We start from the raw sequence: 25,172 nt of genomic DNA on the forward strand, positions 1-25,172 counted from the left end.
ACAGTCCAAGAAGTAATAGAAGTGCCTGTCCCCTTAGCCATGTGGCCCTAGAAATCATAGAAACGCCTGTCCCCTTAGCCCTGAAATAATAGAAGTGCCTGTCCACTTAGCCATACGGCTCTTGAAGTAATAGAAGTGCCTGTCCCCTTAGCCTTACAGCCCTAGAAATAATAGAAGTGCCTGTCCCCTTAGCCATATGGCCCTTGAAGTCATAGAAGGACCCGTCCCCCTTGCCATACGTCCCTAGATGTAACAGAAGTGTCTGTCCTCTTAGCCATACGTCCCTTGAAGTAATAGGAGTGCCCATCCGCTTAGCCATACGGCCCTTGAAGTAATGCAAGTGCCTGTACCCTTAGCCATACAACCCTTGAAATAAAAGAAAAGCCTGTCCTCTTTGCCATACAGCCCTTGAAGTCATAAGTGCCTGTCCCCTTAGCCATACAGCCCGAGAAGTTTTAGAAGTGCCTGTCCCCTTAGCCATACGGCCCTTAAAGTCATACAAGTGCCTGTCCCCTTAGCCATATGGCCCTTGAAGTCATAGAAGTGTCTGTCCCCTTAGCCATACGGCCCTAGAAGTCATAGAAATGCCTATCCCCTTTGCCATATGGCCCTAGAAGTCATACAAGTGCCAGTCCCCTTAGCCATACGGCCCTTGAAGAAATAAAAGTGCCTGTCCCCTTAGCCATATGGACCTAGAAGTCATAGAAGTGCCTGTCCACTTCGCCATACAGTCCTAGAAGTAATAGAAGTGCCTGTCCCCTTAGCCATATGGCCCTAGAAGTAATAGAAGTGCCTGTCCCCTTGAACATACCGCCAGAGAAGTCATCGAAGTGCCAATCCGCTTAGCCATGTGGCCCTTGAAGTAAGAGAAGTGCCTGTCCCCTTAACCATACGGACCTAGAAGTCATAGAAGTGCCTGTCCCCTTTGGCATACGGTCCTAGAAGTAATAGAAGTGCCTGTCCCCTTAGCCATACGGCCCTAGAAGTAATAGAAGTGCCTGTCCCCTTAGGCATACGGACCTAGAAGTCATAGAAGTGCCTGTCTCTGTTAGCAATACGGCCCTTGAAGTCATAGAACTGCCTGTACCCTTAGCCATACAGACCTAGAAGTAATAGTAGTGCCTGTCTCCTTAGCCATGTGGCCCTAGAAATCAGAGAAACGCCTGTCCACTTAGCCTTACAGCCCTAGAAATAATAGAAGTGTCTGTCCCCTTAGCCATACGACCCTTGAAGTCATAGAAGGACCCGTCCCCTTTGCCATACGTCCCTAGATGTAATAGAAGTGCCTGTCCCCTTAGCCATACGCCCTTGAAGTAATAGAAGTGCCCATCCCCTTAGCCATATGGCCCTTGAAGTAATACAAGTGCCTGTCCCCTTAGCCATACAACCCTTGAAGTAATAGAAGTGCCTGTCCCCTTAGCCATACGGCCTGAGAAGTAATAGAAGTGCCTGTTCCCTTAGCCATACAGCCCTTGAAGTCATACAAGTTCCTGTCCCCTTAGCCATACGGCCCTTGAAGTAATAGAAGTGTCTGTCCCCTTAGCCATACGGCCCTAGAAGTCATAGAAATGTCTGTCCCCTTAGCCATACGGCCCTAGAAGTAATAGAAGCGCCTGTCCCCTTGTTAGGCAGAAACCTGTGCAGTTCCCTCTGGGACCACTGCAAAAGATTTAGGACTACAGGTGTTTGGCAGTAAACCCACTTGGTAGCAGTCTGTACCACACAGATTCACTTGGTAGCTGTGGCTGAGCAGTCAGACTTCCCTCAAGAAGAGTTAGGCAGTATACAGAGTATTCACAATAGGTCGAAAGAACATAGTAGAACAAGTAAACACTGACCAGAGCTTGGTGTAAAAGAGATATAATTATTTATTTAAAACCACATCTAGAAAAACACATAGGCCCTCATTACGACCCTGGCGGAAATCGAAAAACGATGGCGGAAATGCAATACCGCCATCGAATACCGCTCGGTGCGATTATGACCCGTCACCGTAAAGTACGATGCCATCAGCGACACCGTAGTGAACGCCAACGCAAACTGCACCAAGTACGCGCACGCGCGCCATGCAAAACCGTAATTACCACCATGGCGCAACGGTACGCGAATGCTGACCCTAGCGGACATTCACTTAACGCCATTAAGCATGGCGGAAAGTACCATTCCGCCATGGTGAGAATTACGGCATCGTGAACCAACCGTAAATGGCCCTACTGAGTGCCTGTACACCACTCCCTGGCCACATTGCACAACACCTCGTAGGTGCAATGAAGTTACACAATGCAACCAGTGAAATGTACAAGTCACCCATGCATGCCAACGAACAAATGAATGTAGGGGCTCCAAGTGCCTTGTGAGTGGCCATCCATATTTGGCATGGCACCATTGCCGTACTGATGCAGCACAGGCACGTGAAGGTTCAAGTACAGCAATATGAACTGAAACATGAGACAAAACAACAACAGGCCCCCATTGCTTGACACCAGTGTAAGGCAACATTCAAAGCAGTATCCTGAGGGAGACTGCACCAGCCCTGTACCCTTGCCAGTAAACAAACCAACCATCAGCATAAGCATGTACCACACAAGTTGGCAGAGTGACTGAGCAGCCAGGCTCATCTCAAGAGGGGCCAATGGGAGCTGCAGGGCACAGATGGCACGAATACAGAAGATATTCCAATGGACATGACCTCAGTCCCCCTCCAAGAAACGCACGCAAACACAGGCACCTGTGACCAGCCATTTTCTGATATTCACATCATTCCACCAATCCACCTGGCTGACCGGCATCTGTTACACAAAAGCTAATCCCCCGCCCCTGAGCATGACATCATTAAAACAGTCATAATGGCAGCCCCCATCCCTGACCTTACTGGGCTTCGTAGGCAAACGCGGCCAGTACAGTACCACGCAACTATACTCAGAAGCCGGAACCCAATGCAGATCTCCTCACAATACACCGCTCCACAAATAGGAATATGCTACATTACTTGCAAAGAATAACGCTACACGGTTGAAATCAGAATCAAATTTTAATGCACATCAAATTCACCAAGCCCATACAGCTATTAGGTCATAAACTCCAAAATATTTTTCATCACTGTGGGCTGCATCCGCAATAAATGACCAGCTTCTTCTTGTGTGACGCCCTGTTCCTTCATGGTACACAGGGGCTACATTCACGTTCAAAAAGGCAACATGGAAGCGCCGAGAACCGCAGGGCCGTCCCATTAGGTAGGCACTAGTCCAGCTGAAAGGCTGATATGTAGCTCCTAGCCACTAGTACTGCGTAAGGGCATGTGGCCCATTGGCGATCGTCCCATAAGATCGTAATGGTGCTCCACTGATTAACTCGAAGCAGCAGGTGTCGGGAGTAAAAGCCATCTGCAGGAGTGGGATACAGATGGCAGCGGCAAAAGGGGAGGAGATACCTGTCACCCAAATGAAATGAAAAAGAATAGCATGGGCATCAGAACTTCATTTGTATTACTCACTTCAATGATCACACTAAATCCACAGCCATATGCATGCTAGCCCACTCAAAAGGATTATTTCCACCCAAAAATCACTTGCGAATCATAACTATATAAATCGAGGTGAAAACACTATTACAAACGAGTGTTTGTGTGCATGCGTCTGTTAAGACAGAATCCATTAGATGGGATTCGTAACGTGCATAGACACAAGTGTTTGAAGGCGCGTCGAGACAGGGAGGGTTCAACAAGGGCAGATAGACGATGGTCCCACTATGGCAGCTCTGCATCACATAGCGCAGGAGAAGGGGATAGATCCCGAAAAGCCATGTACATGGCAAACTCTCAATTAAATCATCTGTCCATGCATCCATACATCATTCCCTCATCCCGGTATGAAAACGCCTGATTATTTACTCACATCACATTTGAAACTTCCATTGAGTCTGTGCGTAATGCAGTCTGCATAATCCACTGTGCTCCAGCCCGGAATTCTAGTGTTGTGAAGTAACATGTATTTGGGAACGTCCTGCCTTATCGTCCACTACGCTATTGCGCATCCCATACTATTCATATCAATCATTGCATTCTCGCCATGGCCCCTGTCCCAAGGACATTAAACAATAGAACTTTATATTTGCAGTCAGACCTGTGGGCGTCTCCTCGCCGCTAGCTGAAAACCGAAAGCGCTGTCCTTCGAATTCCTCATTTGCAACATCACGTCGATAAGGCATCTGTGACCGCTTGAAATCACAAATTCATCCATGTAGTGGGGCAGTGTGTGAAAATGGCAACTGGCTTCACTCACATATGGGACGCCCCGCCCATCGGTGAACCTCGGTACAGTGCTGCATGAGGGTCCAGCGTTAATCGAGTACTACATACCACTGACCCTTCACAAATTTGTTCGCGACTGCAAAGATAGTATGTGAAACAATGGGACCATAGCAGAATGAACATATAAACCAATATTTCACTGCCATCGGGATTAAATACATGATTGTAATAGCAAGATGCCATGCGTCACATTGCAGCGTTGTGTGCGGGACGTGCTCGCCCAAAGGGGATTGCAGCTGGCACAGGTGGAATGAATCACCACAGGTGGAGGATATACAGCCTGAAAACACATAAATTGCACACCCAACCCCCTCCCACAACCACACCCACTCCAAAATGCTACGGGCAGGACTAGCGATGTTGGCCCTGGGGGACCTGATAGCACTGCAAGTACTACAACTTCAAGAAGAAGACGAACACCAACTACTACAACAACCGGCCGCACAGAGGAGACGCAGGAGGAGGAGGAGGGCAAGGCAGGGCCAGCAAGGGCCACCAGCACAGCCACTACCACCACGCAGGCAGCCTGCAATCCCACGCCTCCGAGCTCATCCGTTCAACCTCACTGCTGAGCAGATCCACACCCTCTACCGTTTGGACGGGGACACCATAACCGCCATTGTGAACATGACACACGCTGACCTTGTCAGCATGATAGATAGCCCAACCGCCATCCCACCCCTACTGAAGGTGGTGTCTGTACTCCACTTCCTGGCCACAGGCACCTACCAGCACACAGTCGGACAGTTGCATGGCATTTCACAGCCACTGTTCTCACGGACACTATCGCAAGTGCTCGATGCCCTCCTGAAGCACGCAGACGACTACATCTCTTTACCACGCTCGGAGCAGGAGATTACAAACACAAAAGTTGGATTCCATGCACTGGCCGGCATACCGGGTTGCATTGGTGCCATCGACTGCACCCATGTGGAATTGGTTGTCCCACATGCCATGGAGGCCCAGTACCGCAACCGGAAACAATATCATTCTCTTAATGTACAGATGGTGTGTGACTCCAACAGGATCTTTACACATTGTTGTGCCCGATTTCCTGGATCAACCCATGATTCTATGGTCTTGAGGAACTCTACAATACCACGCTACATGGAGCGACACGCAGGGAACAGATCCTGGCTACTCGGTGAGTCTCATTTCATGCATGATAATGTGGGGTATGTGATGCGGCAATGACCTGGCAGGAAGGGGGGGGGGATGCGTACGTAGCAATGTCATTCCACAAACATCCTTTATTGTCCACATACAGGTGATGCCGGGTATCCACTGAAGAGATGGCTCCTTACACCACTCCGGAACCCACAGAACCAGCATGAGGAGGACTACAATCATGCCCACTCACGTACCCGTGTAGTCATAGAACAGGCATTCGGCCTACTGAAGGCTCGTTTCCGCTGCCTCAGCAGGTCTGGCGGGGCTCTCCTGTACCGCCATGAAAAGGTTGCAAAGATGGTCATGGCATGTGTCATGCTACACAACATGTGCGTACGTAGAAATGTGCCCATGCCCCCTGACGCAGAACTGCAAGCACCTGAAGATGGTCATGATGAGGGTGGGGATGTGGCAGCACCTCAAGGAGTCCGCGAGGCACAGGAGGCCCGTGAAATTCGTCAGAATATCATAGATTCATGCTTCTAGCACTCACGCCTGGTGGCTGATACATGGACACGGGACTTCTGGCACTGTGTGTGTCTGGAACATGCACAATGTGGACTGTACGCCAATAAAGGTCTCGTACACAAAGATCAATGTCCACACATCTCATTGGGTGATTATGTAATGTTTATAGCATATGTGAAATTATATTACACACCCCATCGACCCGCCACCCAAGAAAGCCCAACACCCCCCCTCCACCCTCCTACCTCCCCCCCGAACACCAGTGTCCAAAGATGCTCATTGTCAGTGGGCAGACGCTATTGCAAGCCCCCTCTCCGGGTATCAGGGGCACCCCTGCCTGTGGAGCGCAGGTTCCTCCCAGATCTACGTTGGGGGCTGCCCTGGACGAAACTTGCAACGGATGATGTCTCTGCCTGCTCACGTCCATGCATGTCCCTAAGGGTTTGTGAGAGCTCAGTGAGCACACGGCGTACAGCGGCAAGTTCACCACATACGTCTTTGGACGTCGCATGCAGTTCCCCCCTCAGGCTCTCGGTGCTTCTCTCCATTTGTACCCTTAGTGTCTCTGTACTTCTCTCCATTTGTACCCTTAGTGTCTCTGTACTTCTCTCCATTTGTGCCCTAAGTGTCTCAGTAGATGTTTCTATGACTGCCTTAGAACCCCCACATTCATCAGCATGCTCCTTGAGGAGCGTGGCCAGTTGCTGCTGTTGCACGATCACCTGGTCGAGGGACTGTTGCCTCTGCTGGGCCATGGCCATTTGCGGTGGTGTCACAGAGGGGCTGATCACCTCATGTTGCCTTGCCACAGGGCTTGTGGGGGATGGCCAGTCGTCGTCTTGTGGGTGCCCCTGCGTGGTATCCTCATGGTGTACGGGATGAAACAAACAGGGGGATTGAGACAGGTCATGGATGGGTCCTACATCGACAGCACCGTTTTCTGTGTCGGGGCATGCTGCCATTAATGCAGTGTCACCTATGGTGCTGCTGCCACCAGAAGCAGTGCCTTCTGTGGCATCCAATGGGGGGACCTGTGTTGCTGCTGTTGTGGGCATGCTGGCTGCTGGGGTGCCTGTTGAAGTCCCCTCCTGTGTGCTGCCACTTGGTTTGTGCTGCTGCCGTGTCTTGATCCGTGCAGCTGAGGTGGAGGGTCTTTGGCCGTTGGTCTTGGCCCTCTTTGCAGGTGTGCTGGTAGGGGTGTCCTGGAGCTCGTCGTTTGAATCGGACCCTGTGGTGGAGTAAAGGAGGGCGAGCGTTATTTATGGGTCTGTGGAAATTGGAATGGCAATGTATCACATGCATTGGGGTGGTACCTGAGGGTGATTTGGGTCAGGTCCTTGGAGGTGGTTTCATTTTTGTGTGGATTGAGGATGCAGTTGTTTTGCAGCCTGCAGTTAGGGTGTGCATGCTGCACGTGTAGAGGGTGTTTTTAGGATTTTTGATTATTTATGTATTTAATGTGAGTTTTAAAGTGCGCTATCAGGCCAATGTATGTGGACGTTCTCCTGGACATGTGTTTCTGTTGCACTATGTGGACACATGGTACTTCACATGATTGGACATTGTGGATTTAGCATTGTTTTATTTGGCCCACCTACCTGATTCTTCGGATGTCTGCACTCCTTTCTCCATCCCTCCGACTCCCTCTATACTCTCCATTCCAATGGTGGAGGCACAGATTTCTTCCCAGGGGGTCAACTTGATGGGTGATTCCGATCCTCCCCCGGTAGCTGTGGCAATGTTACGGTTGGCTGATAGTATGCTCCGTACGCGTATCCGCAAGTCGTCCCTTCGCTTTCTGCATTGCTGTGGGTTGCGGGATGCGGTCCCCACCGCACTTACCCGCTGTGCCACCAGGGCCCATATGGCCTTCTTGTTCGCAAGTGCCGTCCTGGTCATTTGCGTCGAGAAGACGACGGCAGCATTCTCCTGGAGGGTCTCTGTGAGCACGGTGAGTTCCCCATGGGAGAAGTGGACCTGCCGCTTGCGGTCGCACGCCTTTTTAGCAACTTTTCCCAGTTCGATTGTTTTAACTAGGGTGGCTAACGGGTTGGGATGTGTCTCAGGGTCGGATTTGTAATGGTTGTGTTGGGATTCTGATTTTATAGGTGTACGGCGTGCTGTTTCCCGTTCCGGCCCCATGTTTTTACTTCCGTTTCCGTATATTTACGGTCACCGTATTTTGCGATTACCGCTCATTACGGTGACCGCTATGATGGGTGGCGGAATTGCACCTAGGGCGCCGTACGACGACGGTGAGGGGCGTTTTGGGGACATTTCCGCCATCGCGGACTTTGCACTTCCGCCATGGCGTAATGCTCGTGCCCGATGGGTCGGAATTAGCCGCACTTTCCTCCATCGTGCAATGGCGGAAACGCTATTTACGCTATGGCGGTCAGGTCAGTTACTTTCCGCCAGGGTCGTAATGAGGGCCATAGGCACTAATAGTAAGCAATTCAAAAACACGGTCACTAAAAGATATACATTCCCTTAAAAGAATATTAGACAAGACTTAAGTAAAGCCCCACTTATTTTCAGACAACGGTGAGCGCTTAACGTAGATGGCACTCTAATAATTCGTTTTAAAAAGGGAGAGAAAAGCAGAGAATCAAATGAAACAGATCCCAACACTTTTTCACGAACACAACAAGAGAGGAAGGCAAAATAACACCGTGAATTCAGAGTCAGTAGGCCGGACCCGCTTTAAGAGGGTCAAAACAAAATGTGTCCAAGGTCACGGTTGCAGTGCACAAAAGTCTTGTAACGGTTCAAAAAGGAGTTGGACCAAAGAAAGGGACCAGTTAGAGGGTCAAGGCGGCCAGCCCAATCCAGAAGGTTAAGGGGTTATTATTACCTTGTAGCAATCTTTAGAAAGGGATGCCTGGCGGACACGGTACCTTAAAGTGGTGAGAATACTCCAGCAGGGGCAGTTGTTCCTGGCAGCGGATGCAAGTCGGTGCATCTTCCGGGGGAAGAGATGATCTCGTCGGGGAGGAAGACAGGAGTCCGTTGCACTGCCAGGGAAGAAACCAGCCGCAGAGTTTCTCAGGTAAAAGGAGCGGTCCGTTGGTTCGCGGTCCAGGGGTAATTGGCTATCCGGCTGCCGGGGTGCTTGGCATGGGCAATTCGACCACAGACCGGTCTGGGTTGCGAAGAGAAGAAGGTAAACTGGTTGTGCCCACCAGTCAGGGGAAGAAGCCTCTCCAGCCGGGAGATCTTCTCTGGCGTCGGGAAGTGGTGAGTCGGTATCGCAGGGCTCCACCGGTGGTGTCGTCGTGGTAGGTCAGCTCAGCTTCTCCCTCGTCGGATTCTCAGGTCCTGTGGTAACTTCTGAAGTTCCAGTCCCCAAAGCTCTGCTTTTATGCAGCATACCCCCATTCACTCAGCCTAGCTGTCAATCAAACATGCTAAGTGGTGAGCCGGCCGGCTCACCACTTGGGCCAATCACACAAGAGTGCGACTTGAGTTACCAAGGTAACTCAGTCAAGGGTGCCTAAACCCCCTCCCACTCCCTCTGTGGTACCCAGACAGAGTGGCACCACTTTTGGAGGCTTCTGTGGAGAAGCCCACCAAAAAGTGGAACAAAGGGCTCGACTTGGGTTGTAGTCACAGAAGAGAACACAAACGCCATTTTAGAATCGAGTCCTGGCAAAAAATACCAACCGGCGAATTAATATTAATTAAATAAACCAGCGGTATGTTCGAGGCTATGAGAATTAAATAATTAAAGTTGGTAGCCTCGAACAATGGGAAAATCCCATAGGGGAATATTCGCGGTCGAATATAAAAAGTAGTATCAACTGCCACCAGCCAAAACTCGATCAGGGGGGACGGAGACGTGCGCCCTCGACTAACAGACCTCGGGGCAATCGAATTGCCCCGACCAGTACGTCCACAATATGATGGTTTGTACTGGTTTCTGTTAATAATTTGGGACTAGTCAAGCCAATGGTGACTTTACATGCCCTGGGAGACAGTAGTCAGTCCCAGGGTATGGAGTCTATGCTGGGGGGTCACTATGACACCCCTGTGTTACTGCACAGAGGGTGCTGTGTAACACACATAGTAAAAACACCAGACGCTATGTGTAAAGGAACCCATAGCCCATAAAACACATTAACAGTCAAAGGAACACCATAAATCATGTCCAAGAGTTGGAGAAAAAGAGTCTCACTCTTGTCAGGAGAAAAAACGAAACTCCAGAAATCCAGCAAAGCTGCTGGGGGACTCACTAGATTAGGAAATTCAGCCTAAAGAGAGAATTCTCCCTAACACCCCTTAGCCATACGGACCTAGAAGTCATAGATGTACCCATCCCATTAGCCATACGGCCCTTGAAGTAATACAAGTGCCTGTTCCCTTAGCCATACAACCCTTGAAATAAAAGAAGTGCCTGTCCTCTTTGCCATACAGCCCTTGAAGTCATAAGTGCCTGTCCCCTTAGCCATACAGCCCGAGAAGTATTAGAAGTGTCTGTCCCCTTAGCCATACGGCCCTTAAAGTCATACATGTGCCTGTCCCCTTAGCCATACGGCCCTTGAAGTCACAGAAGTGTCTGTCCTCTTAGCCATACGGCCCTGGAAGTCATAGAAATGCCTATCCCCTTAGCCATATGGCCCTAGAAGTCATAGAAGTGCCAGTCCCCTTAGCCATACGGGCCTTGAAGAAATAGAAGTGCCTGTCCCCTTAGCCATATGGACCTAGAAGTCATAGAAGTGCCTGCCCCCTTCGCCATACGGTCCTAGAAGTAATAGAAGTGCCTGTCCCATTAGCCATACGGCCCTAGAAGTAATAGAAGTGCCTGTCCCCTTGGTCATACCGCTATAGAAGTCATAGAAGTGCCAGTCCCCTTAGCCATATGGCCCTTGAAGTAATAGAAGTGCCTGTCCCCTTAGCCATACGGACCTAGAAGTCATAGAAGTGCATGTCCCCTTTGCCATATGGTCCTAGAAGTAATAGAAGTGCCTGTCCCCTTAGCCATACGGCCCTAGAAGTAATAGAAGTGCCTGTCCCCTTAGGCATACGGACCTAGAAGTCATAGAAGTGCCTGTCTCCGTTAGCAATACGGCCCTTGAAGTAATAGAACTGCCTGTCCCCTTAAGCATGCAGTCCTAGAAGAAATATAAGTGCCTGTCGCCCTAGAAATCATAGAAACACCTGTCCCCTTAGCCTTACAGCCCTAGAAATAATAGAAGTGTCTATCCCCTTAGCCATACGGCCCTTGAAGTCATAGAAGGACCTGTCCCCTTTGCCATACGTCCCTAGATCTAATAGAAGTGCCTGTCCCCTTAGCCATATGGCCCTTGAAGTAATAGAAGTGCCCGTCCCCTTAGCCATATGGCCCTTGAAGTAATACAAGTGCCTGTCGCCTTAGCCATACAACCCTTGAAGTAATAGAAGTGCCTGCCCCCTTAGCCATACAGCCCTTGGTGTCATACAAGTGCCTGTCCCCTTAGCCATACGGTCTGAGAAGTAATAGAAGTGCCTGTCCCCTTAGCCATACAGCCCTTGAAGTCATACAAGTGCCTGTCTCCTTAGCCATACGGCCCTTAAAGTCATAGAAGTGTCTATCCCCTTAGCCATACGGGGCTAGAAGTCATAGAAGTGCCTGTCCCCTTAGCCATACAGCTCTTGAAGTAATAAAAGTGCCTGTCCCCTTAGCTATATGCCCCTTGAAGTAATAGAAGTGCCTGTCCCCTTAGCCATAAGGCCCTTGAAGTAATACAAGTGCCCGTTCACTTAGCGATGTGGGGCTTGAACTAAAAGAATTGACTGTCCCCTTAGCCATATGCCCCTAGAAGTATTAGAAGTGCCTGTCCCCTTAGCCATACGGACCTTGAAGTAATACAAGTGCCTGTCCCCTTAGCCATACAACCCAAGAAATAATAGAAGTGCCTGCACGCCTTAGCCATAGGGCCCTAGAACTAATAGAAGTGCCTTTTTCCTTAGCCATACTTTGCCATACAACCCTTGAAGTAATACAAGTATCTGTCCCCTTAGCCATATGGCCCTTGAAGTAATAGAAGTGCCTGTATCTTAGCCATACGACCCTCGAAGTCATCAAAGTGCCTGTTCCCTTAGCCATACGGCCATAGAAGTAATAGAAGTGCCTGTCCCCTTAGCCATAAAGCACTTGAAGTCATTGAAGTGCCTGTCCCCTTAGTTATACGGCCCTTGAAGTGATAGAAGTGCCTGTCCCCTTAGCCTTACGGCCCTTGAAGTAATAGAAGTGCCTGTCCCCTTAGCCTTATGGCCCTAGAAGTAATAGAAGTGCCTGTCCCCTTAGCCATACAGCCCTAGAAGTCATTGAAGTGCCTGCCCCCTTAGCCATACAGCCCTAGAAGTCATTGAAGTGCCTGTCCCCTTAGCCTTACGGCCCTAGAAGTAATAGAAGTGCCTGTCCTCTTTGCCATACAGCCCTAGAAGTCATTGAAGTGCCTGTCCCCTTAGCCTTACGGCCCTAGAAGTAATAGAAGTGCTTGTCCCCTTAGCCATACATCCCTTGAAGTAATAGAAGTGCCTGTACCCTTAGCCACATGCCCTTGTAGTAATAGAGGTTTGTGCCCCCTTATCCATACGGCCCTGGAAGTAATAAAAAGCCCTGTCCCCTTAGCCATACGTCCCTAGAAGTAATATAAGTGCCTGTCCTCTTAGCCATACGGCCCTAGAAGTAATAGAAGTGCCAGTCCCCTTAGCCATATGGCTCTAGAAGTAATAGAAGTGCCTGTCCCCTTAGCTATGCGGCTCTTGAAGTAAAAGAAGTGCCTGTCCCCTTAGCCATATGGCCTTAGAAGTAATAGAAGTGCATGTCCCCTTAGCCATAGGGCCCTAGAAATAATAGAAGTACCTTTTTCCTTTGCCATACTTAGCCATACGGCCCTTCAAGTAATAGAAGTGCCTTTCTCCTTAGCCTTACATCCTTTGAAGTAGTAGAAGTGCCAGTCCCCTTAGCCATATGGCTCTAGAAGTAATAGAAGTGCCTGTCCCCTTAGCTATGCGGCTCTTGAAGTAAAAGAAGTGCCTGTCCCCTTAGCCATATGGCCTTAGAAGTAATAGAAGTGCATGTCCCCTTAGCCATAGGGCCCTAGAAATAATAGAAGTACCTTTTTCCTTTGCCATACTTAGCCATACGGCCCTTCAAGTAATAGAAGTGCCTGTCTCCTTAGCCATACGGCCCTTGAAGTAATACAATTATCTGTCTCCTTAGCCATACGGCCCTAGAAGTAATAGAAGTGCCTGTCCCCTTAGCCATATGGCCCTAGAAGTCATCGAAGTGCCTGTCCCTTTAGCCATACAGCCATAGAAGTAATAGAAGTGCCTGTCCCCTTAGCCTTACAGCCCTTGAAGTAATACAAGTGCCCATCCCCTTAGCCATACGGCCTGAGAAATAATAGAAGTGCCTGTCCCCTTAGCCATACAGCTCTTGAAGTCATACAAGTGCCTGTCCCCTTAGCCATACGGCCCTTGAAGTCATAGAAGTGTCTGTCCACTTAGCCATACGGCCCTAAAAGTCATACAAATGCCTGTCCCCTTAGCCATACGGCCCTAGAAGTAATAGAAGTGCCTGTCCCCTTAGCCATACGGAGCTAGAAGTCATAGATGTGCCTGTCCCCATAGCCATACTGCCCTTGAAGTAATAGAAGTGCCTTTCCCCTTAGCCATACAGCCCTAGACATCATAGAAGTGCCTGTCCCCTTAGCCATAAGGCTCTTGAAGTAATAAAAGTGCCTGTCCCCTTAGCTATACGCCCCTTGAAGTAATAGAAGTGCCTGTCCTCTTAGCCATAAGGCCCGTGAAGTAATACAACTGCCCGTCCACTTAGCGATGTGGCTCTTGAAGTAAAATAATTGACTGTCCCCTTAGTCATATGGCCCTAGAAGTAATAGAAGTGCCTGTCCCCTTAGTCATACGGCCCTTGAAGTAATAGAAGTGACTGTCCCCGAAGCCATAGGGCCCTTGAAGTAATAGAAGTGTCTGTCCCCTTAGCCATACGGCCCTAGAAGTAATAGAAGTGTCTTTCTCCTTAGCTATACAGCCCTTGTAGTATTAGAAGTGCCAGTCCCCTTAGCCACACAGCCATAGAAGTCATAGAAATGCCTGTCCCCTTAGCCATACGACCGTTGAAGTAATAGAAGTGCCAGTCCCCTTAGCCATACATAACCAAAAACAGTATGTGGACCAATAGGTTTAAAGATAACAGGAATCTTTTGTAATTTTTGAAAAACTTGGTATGCTATGATATTTATTTCACATAACAAAAAACAATAAGTATTTATTTATACCTTATTAACACCCTAAAAATAGGTTCAACCTTTACAACACTGTTCCCATCATTCATCATTCATACTTCACTCATACAAATCATCTCCATACTAACACAACTTCACAAAATATGTAATAATTGTTCCCAAACAAACATTTGTTTGTAATATCAAGTCCAACACTCTCGTGTCTTGTAGATGTGGCCCTCTGTGTAATTACAGGGGGTTTCTTTCTTGTCGTTTCGGTTGTAGTATAATGTGGCCTGACAATGCTTGGGCCCAACAGTTCTAGCCAACCTTCCTCAGGACAGGATGCAACAGTCCAGTCTGTGTTGCATCTTGATACGATTCGTGAACCTTTTAATCTCCACTGTAAATTCAGCGGACGGTGGTCTTGAAACTTGGATGAATCCCTGCTTCGGCTAAAGTCTTCACTCAATGTGTACCCACTTGGTGTGTATATATCTTCCTTTGCAGTTTTCTTTTGAACCAAGTCAGGATGAGTTACTTGGTATGGTCCGAACTCGCATCTCTGTGATGAACTTTATGTGGATTGTTGGATTAATCATGTAGGTCGGAACCCAGGGTGTAAATTGCCGAGGGCAATGTTCCGTCTGAAAAAATCAGCGCCTGCAGTATCCCCTTAGGTCTCAATAAACACGGATGTCTGCGTCTGTCACTCTGCGCGGTTGCCGCGCTTGTCTGGTCTCCGCCATACGGCCATAGAAGTCATAGAAGTGCCTGTCCCCTTAGCCTTACGCCCTAGAAGTCACAGAACTGCCTGCCCCTTTAGCCATACGGCCCTAGATAGAAGCAATAGACTTTCTAGGGGTGTTTATGCCCTAAGTCAATTCACCTTCAAGTCACAGGCTATCTATCCCTGTGTGAATCTCGTCCACCTATATTAGTGTTGGATAGAAGTAGACTCAGAAGAAACAGGGGAACGGCTCGTTGGAGAGACCCGTTGTCTGTCACATGTCCCTCATTTAGTGTGAATGCGTTGTGTTACCTTTTACTCGACATATCCAGTGCAGGGATCAGACATAACACAGCAATCTACCAGACCTCAAACCTTATCAATACTTGGGAACGGTCACACTTTTTAAGGAGTGGCTTCCACCACGTTGTTGTGTCTTTGTGAGGATGCGGGCTAATTACTTGTCTTGCCAATTCAATTTTTTTTCTGCTAGAGTTTTATTATTTGCTGTTATAGTGTTCATCAATTATTTGGTATTCTGTTGCTCCCTTTCTTCCCTGCACCGTTCCCCATATTTCATGTTAATAGTTAACATTTCATTATTTGGACAAATGCATTCGTTTTTGGAAAGTTCTTTGTCGTAAAGCGCTATAGAAATTAATATAACAAACAAACAGCAGTCTGGCTGCCTTTGGTCGTTTGAGTGGACAAGGAATGGTACTCACTACTGACAGCAACCACAATGATGAGGATGGTGAGCATGAGGGCACACAGAGCGAAGAGGCCGAACAAGAGCCCGGAATGCCTGGAGGGACTGGGGAGGGAGAATCCAGCACGAGAGAAATCTGAGGGAGAAGAGCAAATAGGAACCAAGTTATTGACTCATAGTTATTGACTCATAGTGAAAGCTGTGCAGAGTGAAGACTACCAATGGTGAGTGGTTTGCAGAGTGAAGAAGAGAAGAGACACAGGCTCAAGTTAAGAGGTGTGCAGAGAGAAGGCTAGCAGCGGGGAGAGGTCTGCAGAGTGAAGAAGAGAAGAGCCATAGGCTCAAGGTAAGAGGTGTGCAGAGTGAAGGCTAGCAGTGGTGAGAGATCTGCAGAGGGAAGAGGAGACGAGCCATAGGCTCAAAGTGAGAGGTGTGCAGAGTGAAGGCTAGCAGCAGTGAGAGGTCTGCAGAGTTAAGAGGAGACTAGCCATAGGATCAAAGAGTGAGGTGTGCATAGTGAAGGCTAGCAGGGGTGACAGGTCTGCAGAGTGAAGAGGAGATGAGCCATAGGCTCAAAGTGAGCGGTGTGCGGAGTGAAGGCTAGCAGTGGTGACAGGTCTGCAGAGTGAAGGGGAGGCGAGCCATAGGCTCAAAGTAAGAGGTGTGCAGAGTGAAGGCTAGCAGCGGTGAGAAGTCTGCATACTGAAGAGGAGATGAGCCATAGGCTCAAAGTAAGAGGTGTGCATAGGGAAGACTACCAATGGATGGTGAGTGGTGTGCCGAGTAAAGAAGAGAAGAGCCACAGGCTCAAAGGGAGAGGTGTAGAGGTGGGCATAGTGAAGGCTAGCAGGGGTGACAGGTCTGCAGAGTGAAGAGGAGACGAACCATATGTTCAAAGTGAGAGGTGTGCAGAGTGAAGGCGAGCAGCAGTGAGAGGTCTGCAGAGTTAAGAGGAAACGAGCCATAGGCTCAAAGTTAGAGGTGTGCAGAGTGAAACTAGCAGCGGTGAGTGATGTGCAGAGTGAAGAAGAGAAGAGCCATAGGCTCAAGGTAAGAGGTGTGCAGATTGAAGACTAGCAGTGGTGAGAGATCGGCAGAGAGAAGGGGAGACGAGCCATAAGCTCAAAGTAAGAGGTGTGCAGAGTGAAGGCTAGCAGCGGTGAGAAGTCTGCATAGTGAAGAGGAGACGAGCCATAGGCTCAAAGTAAGAGGTGTGCATAGGGGAGACTACCAATGGATGGTGAGTGGTGTGCAGAGTAAATAAGAGAAGTGACAAGGCTCAAAGGGAGAGGTGTAGAGATGGGCATAGTGAAGGATAGCAGGGGTGACAGGTCTGCAGAGTGAAGAGGAGATGAACCATAGGCTTAAAGTGAGAGGTGTGCAGAGTGAAGGCTAGCAGCAGTGAGAGGTCTGCAGAGTTAAGAGGAGACGAGCCATAGGATCAAAGTGAGAGGTGTGCAGAGTGAAGGCTAGCAGTGGTGAGTGATGTGCAGGATGAAGAAGAGAAGAGCCATAGGCTCAAGGTAAGAGGTGTGCAGAGTGAAGGCTAGCAGTGGCGAGAGATCTGCAGAGGAAAGATGAGACGAGCCATAGGCACAAAGTGAGAGGTGTGCTGAGTGAAGGCTAGCAGGGGTGACAGGTCTGCAGAGTGAAGAGGAGACCAGCCATAGGCTCAAAGCGAGAGGTGTGCAGAGTGAAGGCTAGCAGCAGTGAGAGGTCTGCAGAGTGAAGTGAAGAGGAGACGAGCCATAGGCTCAAAATGAAAGGTGTGCAGAGTGAAGGCTAGCAGTGGTGACAGGTCTTCAGTGTGAAGGGGAGACGAGCCATAGGCTAAAAATGAGAGGTGTGCATAGTGAAGACTATCAATGGTGAGTGCTGTGCAGAGTGAAGAAGAGAAGAGTCATAGGCTCAAGGTAGGAGGTGTGCAGAGTGAAGACTTACAATGGTGAGTGTTGTGCAGAGTGAAGAAGAGGATAGCCATAGGCTCAAGGATAGAGGTGTGAAGAGTGAAGACTACCAATGGTGAGTGGTGTGCAGAGTGAAGAAGGGAAGAGCCATACACTCAAGCTATAAGGTGTGCAGAGTGAAGACTACCAAAGGTGAGTGTTGTGCAGAGTGAAGAAGAGAAGAGACCATATGCTCAAGTTAAGAGGTGTGCAGAGTGAAGACAACTAGCAGCAGTGAGAGGTCTGAAGAGTGAAGAGGAGATGAGCCATAGGCTCAAGGTAAGAGGTGTGCAGAGTGAAGGCTAACAGCGGTGACAGGTCTATAGAACGAAGAAGAGAAGAGGCATAGGCTCAAAGGGAGAGGTGTGCATAGTGAAGGCTAGCAGAGGTGAGAGGTCTGAAGAATGAAGAGGAGACGACGACTAGGCTCAAAGTAAGAGGTGTGCATAGTGAAGGCTAACAGAGGTGAGAGGTCTGAAGAGAAAAGAGGATACGAGATACAGGCTGAAAGTAAGAGGTGTGCAGAGTGAAGGCTAGCAGTGGTGAGAAGTCTGAAGAGTGAAGAGGAGATGAGGCATAGGCTCAAAGTAAGAGGTGTGCAGGGTGAAGGCTAGCAGCAGTGAGAGGTCTGAAAAGTGAAGAAGAGAAGAGCCATAGGTTCAAAGTAAGAGGTGTGCAGAGTTAAGGCTAGCAGTGGTGAGAGATCTGAAGAGTGAAGAAGAGACAAGCCATAGGCTCAAAGGGAGAGGTGTGCAGAGTGAAGACTACCAATGGTGAGTGTTGTGCAGAGTGAAGAGGAGAAGAGCCATACGCTCAAGGCAAGATGTGTGCAGAGTGAAGACTAGCAGCAGTGAGAGGTCTGCAGAGTGAAGAGGAGACAAGCCATAGGTTCAAGATAACAGGTGTGCAGAGTGAATGCTAGCAGAGGTGAGAGGTCTGAAGAGTGAAGAAGAGACGAGCCATAGGCTCAAAGTAAGAGGTGTGCATGTTATGTTATGTTAATAAATGTATAGAGCGCACATATGCCAAAGGCATCTTAGCTCTGAAAATTCAAACCAATTTAGTGAAGACAGTGCAGGTCAAAATAAAACCGTTTTCAGTATATGCGTGAACTTAAGGTGATTTACTATAATTCGCACTTCCCACAGCTTGGCCACCGCTACTGTAAATGCATGTCCACCAGTTCTGGCCAGTTTATAGTGAGGAACCACCAAGAGATAACTGTCCAAAGAATGGGGTGTTGGGGTGGGGACATATATCTGAAACTTGAACTGAAGGTATTCAGCTCCCACTAAATGTCGAGCACGATGGACAACACAAAGAGACTAAAATTCAATATGATTCCCTACTGGAAGCCAGTGGAGATGACGTAGAATGGGAGTAGTATGTATACCATACGGAGACCCAGTGGTCACCCAAGCCACCAGATTCTATGATCAATTAAGGCTTTTAATACGATATAAAGGCTGTGCCAAATACAGTGAATTGCAGTAATCCATACGGCTCATCCAAAGAGGATGACAGGAGCCAGGAGGAAACGATTTGTTTAGGCACGAGGAAATTATTCTGCTAAAGAACATAGCACAATACTCCTAATGCATGTAAATGGATCACTGGCTGAGTTCCTCATAGATAGTGGAGTGACAGTAAATGTATTAAGTCAGGAGGAATACAAGATGCCACACCCACCAAAGCTAAAAGCATCCAAGGTTGATATCAATCATTATGGATCAACCACCCCATTACCCTGCCGCAGAGTAATTGCAGCCACCTGCTCCTACAAATCTCATTGAGCCAGCGACCAAGCCAATCCCTTGGGTATCCCCATAGTTTCCGTACCTAAGTGGACAGCCAATGGTGCAATACCACTATGTGTGGACAAGGGCAAATTGAGCCATACAAAGCGAGAGACACCAGGTGCCGAGAATAACAGACATGATGCACCTCCTACATGGGGCAACAGTCTGCTCGCAACTAGATCTAAACAAGGGGTATCATCAGCTGGAGCTCAGGCTCGACTCATGATATATCACCACCTTCGTGAGTCACCTTGGACTCTACAGATATAAACGACTAAGCTTTAGTGTGTCCTCTGCGGCAGAGATCTTCCAGGAGGAAATACACAAAATGATACGACACATTCCAAACTGTATAAACTACAGTGATGACATTTTAGTTTTCGGCAGGACGACAGAGGAGACCCAGCAAACTCTGAACAACAAAGCCAAGTGCGAATACCGCAAGAGGATGCTCAAGTTATTTGGGCACATATTCTCGGTACAAGGTATGAGGCCGGACCCTGCCATGGTCGCAGCGCTGAATGAGACACTAAGGCCAACTAATATCTCTGATCAATGGTCATTCCTAGGTCTAGCAAGCTACTGCTCAAGATATCTCCCAGACTACGCCACTTTCACTTTAAGTGCACCACTGAGGGAACTAAGGCGTGCCAAACAGTGTTTAAACAAATCCTAACCAGAATCTTGAAGGCTGAAGACATGGCATACTTCAAAGCTGACAAAGACACTGAGGTGTCCTGTAGGTCTAGCTGCCATACTGACTCAACATGATCCCAAGAGACCCCACACCAAGCTGATAGTGGCCTATGCCAGTCAAAGTCTGTCTCGCACCAAACAAGCCTATTCACAGGCTGAAGAAAAAAGTCTTGCACTGGTGTGGGCATGCAAGCACTTTCATCTATGCTTATATGTTTAGGAATTCACGATAGCCACGGACCATCATGCTCTCCCTATGACATATGGCAACACAAAGGCCCGAAGGTCTCCTAGGATGGCGAGATGGAGGCTGCGTCTGCAGGACTATATGTTAAAGCTGAACACAGACCAGGGAAAGACGAAAACCCTGCAGATTACCTATCTCATCACCCAAGCGAGTCCAGCACAAAAGAACCTTGATCGCTGACGCATACATCAACTACGTGATTCATCAAATTAAGCCATTGCCCATCAACTGGGCAACCCTCCAGAAAGAATCAGAGCAGGATCCAGCACTAGCCATCATCGCTCTGTGCATAAGGGATGGAAAGATGATGCACGCCAGAGGCGTGGCGAAGGATTTGGACCTAGAGGATGAGAGACATCACCTCACCCTGGTGAGTGAAGAGTTCACCATCATGGAGGATCAGATCGTGCTTAAAGGATGCAAAATAGTAATGCCACAAACACTCAGACCAGAAGTGATGGAGCTGAGCCATGAGGGCCATTGAGGTATAGTATCTACTAAAAGGTTGCTCCGCCAGAAAATCTGGTTTCCCAAACTCGATGCCAGGGTCAAATACATGATACACAATTGCACCACCAGCAAAGCCCAGCCCGCCACAGATGTCACCATTACTGGATGGCAAATGGGAGGAAGTAGCGATTGACTTGTTCGGGCTGACCAGTGATGGCACACACATGCTTGTGGTCATCGATGAACACTCCACGGTGTCACATGGCAGCCACATGTGTCATTCCTATTCTAGACAGCATACTGATGGCTTATGGAATCCTGAAGATTCTCAAATCGGACAATGGTCCGCTCTTCACGAACCAGGACTTTGAGAACTTTGCCCAATGCATGGTTTTTAAACATAGGAAAGTCACGCCGTTGTGGCCACAGACCAATGGCATTGTGGAGCAGTTCATGGCCAATGTGAAACGGGCGCTACAGATCGCACACGTCACTCACCAACCTTTTTAGCAGATGTTATATCAACTGCTGCGTGACTATAGGAGCACCCCACATGGCACCGAAGGGGTATGTACGCCAGGCAGAACTCATGGTTAGCCGGCAAGTGCGATTTCGGCTGCCACAAGGACCCTACGAGAAGGAGCCGGTAATGCACGCCCAAACAAATGATGACGAAAGCTTGCAGAAGATGAAGAAGTATGCGGGCACCAGGCGAGTGGCGAGAGATAATGACGTACAGGTGGGCGATCTTACACTGGTACAACAAAGAAAAAGGAAAGAAGACTCAACATTCATGCCAGGACCCCTGGTATTCTCTAGCAGACAAGGTACGATGATCACAGCAGGGGATGGTGTCAGGGGGTCAATCACCCAAAATGCGTCTCACTTCAAGCGATGTCCCAGTCAGGGAGGGCGACAGTGGGAGCGGTCAGACAGTGACAAGAGTGAAGATGGCACGAATCCATCCTATCTGGGGGATGGTGAGGAATCCAATGAGGAGTGGTGAGATGAGACAAGGCCCGGCACCCAGACGGCTCCTGAACAACATAAGGAAGGATGGCCAGCAAGGACACGACTCAAAACTATGAGAGTGATAGAAGAGATGGGCTAGACCCTGGGACTTGTTGCTTAAGCAAGGCGGAAATATCATATCTCAGCCCTGTCTAGTTGTTGGAGTGGGCGGAGTCACGGGACAGGGGGAAAAGGAAGTGACGAAGAAGGAACAGGGTCTCCTCAGTTAGAAAAATAAATTGTGTCTGTTAATACGTACCAGGTGTCCTACGTTTTTTGTAAGGGCGAGACCCTCTTATTGAACCCCCGCCAGGCAGGGACACTACAACAGTGAGGTGTGCAGAGGGAGGGAGGGGGGCGGGGGCGGTTTGGGAACTTTCTGTATTCATTGCCGAATAATGTGTATATATATATATATGACAATTTGTGAGTTCAGATGTTATGTTAATTAGTATTTTTGAAAAGAATAAATATATGTTTAACAAAAAAGATATTGGCTCACTGTAGTAGGTGTGCAGAGTGAGGCACAGACTACTGATAAACTCACTGTGAGAGGGGGTAGTGTAGAGTGGGTAAGACTGCACTTGTCCCCATAGGGGGCAATAAAGCTGCCGCTGACTTAGTATGATGCACCTCGAGCCCCCAGCAATCTCCACTCATGAAGCGAAGCATTAAAGTCCAGGGTCAGGGGATGTGGTGCTGGCGTTCAGGGTCATTGACTTCCCGCCAAGGGGACTTTTAATGTTCCCTTGTTTTTTGGTTCTGACAGAAGGGGCAGTTAGATAGGTGGCTTTCCAACAGTGAAAAAGATTTGGTCAGGTTAAAAATACTAAACTGTGTCTACATATCAACTGCTTCACAGCCCTCTGTGCACGTGGAAGAACGCACTTGATTACACACCAGAGCAGAAAGCACAGGTGTATCAGCGATTGGCCAAACAGTAAGGTATTGGGAGGATTTTGCTACGACCATGAACTAGAGGGAAACTTGCCTTGGCTCCTAAATAGATGGGGTTAAACGACATGTTTGAATAATAAAGTGTTTGAAGGAGGGGGCAAAGATATTACTGCACTTGAGAAGGGCTTTGACATGCAGGGGACAGTAAGGACCCTTTGTCAAACTCTGCAGGAAAGAGAGAGAATATGGTGAGAGATAAATCCCCGCAGGAGAATGGTGAGGGACCCAATCGAGAGGCCCAGGCAAAGGATTGATGAGACCCTGGAAAGACTCATGAAGTTACAAGGGCTGCATATAAAGTCCACCTGTCGGACACCTGTCTCGGGAGGATAGCTCACCGGCAAGACGACACGGAGCAACATAGGTTCGATCCCTGGGTCCGCGCTTAGAAACCTCTGGGTATTAAGCACGTTATAAATAACCTATCATATCATATCATGCTATATTCCTAACATGATTTGGTGAGGGCTGGATGTTACTAAGAAGATAGAATGGTAAGCAGGTAAGGGGAATTGAGGGTTGACGAGATACACACCCTCAAAGCATGCCAGAGTTACTGGACGATCCTAGCTGGGAGGAATGGTTGCATAGAGGGCAGCCTCGAGGATTAGACGCCGGTCATGGCGGTCGGCGCATGGGTGATGGGCGGTCTCACCTTTAAGGATAGGAGGACATTCAAAACCTGCATAGGGTCCTGGGCTACACTCCGTGTGGGCTCTGGGAGTAGATCGGTGGTTCCTGGAAGTAGGGACTACCGGAGATGGGTTTTACCCTGGAAGGACTTATACTCGGCACAGATGGGAAGTCTCCCGGAAGTAATTGTCATTGGGAGGACATTCGTCCCCCGATGTGATGCCCAGGAATGAGTGGTCCCAATTATTGATTGATTAATGTATTGTACCCACCTCAGGAGTAGCCTAAGTAGGGGTTAGCCCCTCTATGATTTATAGTCTCATAATAAGTGGAGTGCAGTGTGAAGCGGGGTCATGGTGTATAGTCACGTGATGAGCCGAGTGCAGTGTGAATGGAGGATATGGTTTATAGTCACATAGTGAGTGGAGTGCATTGTGAAGCGAGGATATTGTGTATAGTCTTGTAGTGAGTGGAACGCATAGTGAAGCAAGGATATGGTTTATTGTCTCGTAGTGGGTGGTGTGTAGTGTGAAGTGAGATTATGGTGTAAAGCCTCAGAGTAAGAGCTGGGCAGAGGCTATGGTTTAGAGTCTCATAGTGAGAGTTATGCAGAGTGAAATGAGGATTTGGTTTATAGTCTCACAGTGAGAGGTGTGCAGAGTGAAGCGAGGTTATGGTTTATAGTCAGTGAGTGATGTGCAGTGTGAAGTGAGGTTATGGTGTATAGTCAGTGAGTCATGTGCAGTGTGAAGTGAGGTTATGGTTTAAAGTCTCAGAGTTACAGGTTTGCAGAGTGAAATGAAGATATGGGTTATAGTCTCACAGTGAGAGGTGTGCAGAGTGAAGTGAGAATATGCTTTATAGTCTTGTAGTGAGTGTAACGCAGAGTGAGGCGAGGCTATGCTTTATAGCCCCGTAGTGAGTGGTGTGCAGTGTGAAGCAAGGTTATGGTTTAAAGTCTCAGAGTATGAGGTGTGCAGCGTCAAACGAGAATATGGTTTATAGTCTAGTATTGAGTGGAGCGCAGAATGAGGCGAGGATATGATTTATAGCCTCATAGTGAGTGATGTGAAGTGTGAAACAAGGTTATGGTTTATAGTCTCAGAGCAAGAGGTGTGCAGAGTGAAGTGAGGCTATAGTTAATAGTCTCAAAGTGGGAGTTGTACAGAGTGAAGTGAGGATATGGTTTATATTCTCACGTGAGAGGTGTGCAGAGTGAAGCGAGGATATGGTTTATAGTCTCGTAGTGAATGAAGTGCAGTGTGGAGCGAGTATATGGTTTATAATCTCAGAGTGAGAAGTGTGCAGTGTGAAATGAGGCTATGGTTAATAGTCTCAAAGTGAGAGTTGTAGAGAGTGAAGTGAGGATATGGTTTACAATCTCAGAGTGAGAGGTGTGCAGAATGAAGTGAGGCTATGGTTTATAGACTCATAGTGAGAGGTGTGCAGATTAAAGCAAGGATATGGTTTATAGTCTGACCGTTAGAGGTGTACATAGTGAAGTGAGGCTATGGTTTATAGTCTGACGGTGAAAGGTGTGCAGATTGAAGCAAGGATATGGTTTATAATCATTTCAGAGGGAGCGGTGTACAGAGTGAAGTGAGGCTAGGGTTTATAGTCCGACAGAGAGAGGTGTGCAGATTGAAGCAAGGATATGGTTTATAATCATCTCAGAGGGAGCGGTGTGCAGAGTGAAGTGAGGCTATGGTTTATAGTCTGATGGTGAAAGGTGTGCAGATTGAAGCAAGGATATGGTTTATAATCATCTCAGAGGGAGCGGTGTGCAGAGTGAAGTGAGGCTATGGTTTATAGTCTGATG

The 25,172-nt window shown here is 48.4% G+C and overlaps 1 protein-coding gene across 1 annotated transcript in view; it reads right to left on the reverse strand.

Moving 5' to 3' along the window:
- The window catches only part of LOC138566986 (asialoglycoprotein receptor 1-like), a 475,397-nt gene that overhangs the window by 259,096 nt on the left and 191,129 nt on the right, over positions 1-25,172 (reverse strand). Inside the window, exon 5 of the mRNA XM_069644787.1 lies at positions 15,631-15,750. Within this exon, the coding sequence (XP_069500888.1) occupies positions 15,631-15,750 (120 nt within the window). The remainder of the gene's footprint in view (positions 1-15,630; positions 15,751-25,172) is intronic.

The sequence above is a fragment of the Ambystoma mexicanum genome, chromosome 1p, assembly GCF_040938575.1.
Source record: "Ambystoma mexicanum isolate Mex_15411 chromosome 1p, UKY_AmexF1_1, whole genome shotgun sequence".
NCBI lineage: Eukaryota > Metazoa > Chordata > Amphibia > Caudata > Ambystomatidae > Ambystoma > Ambystoma mexicanum.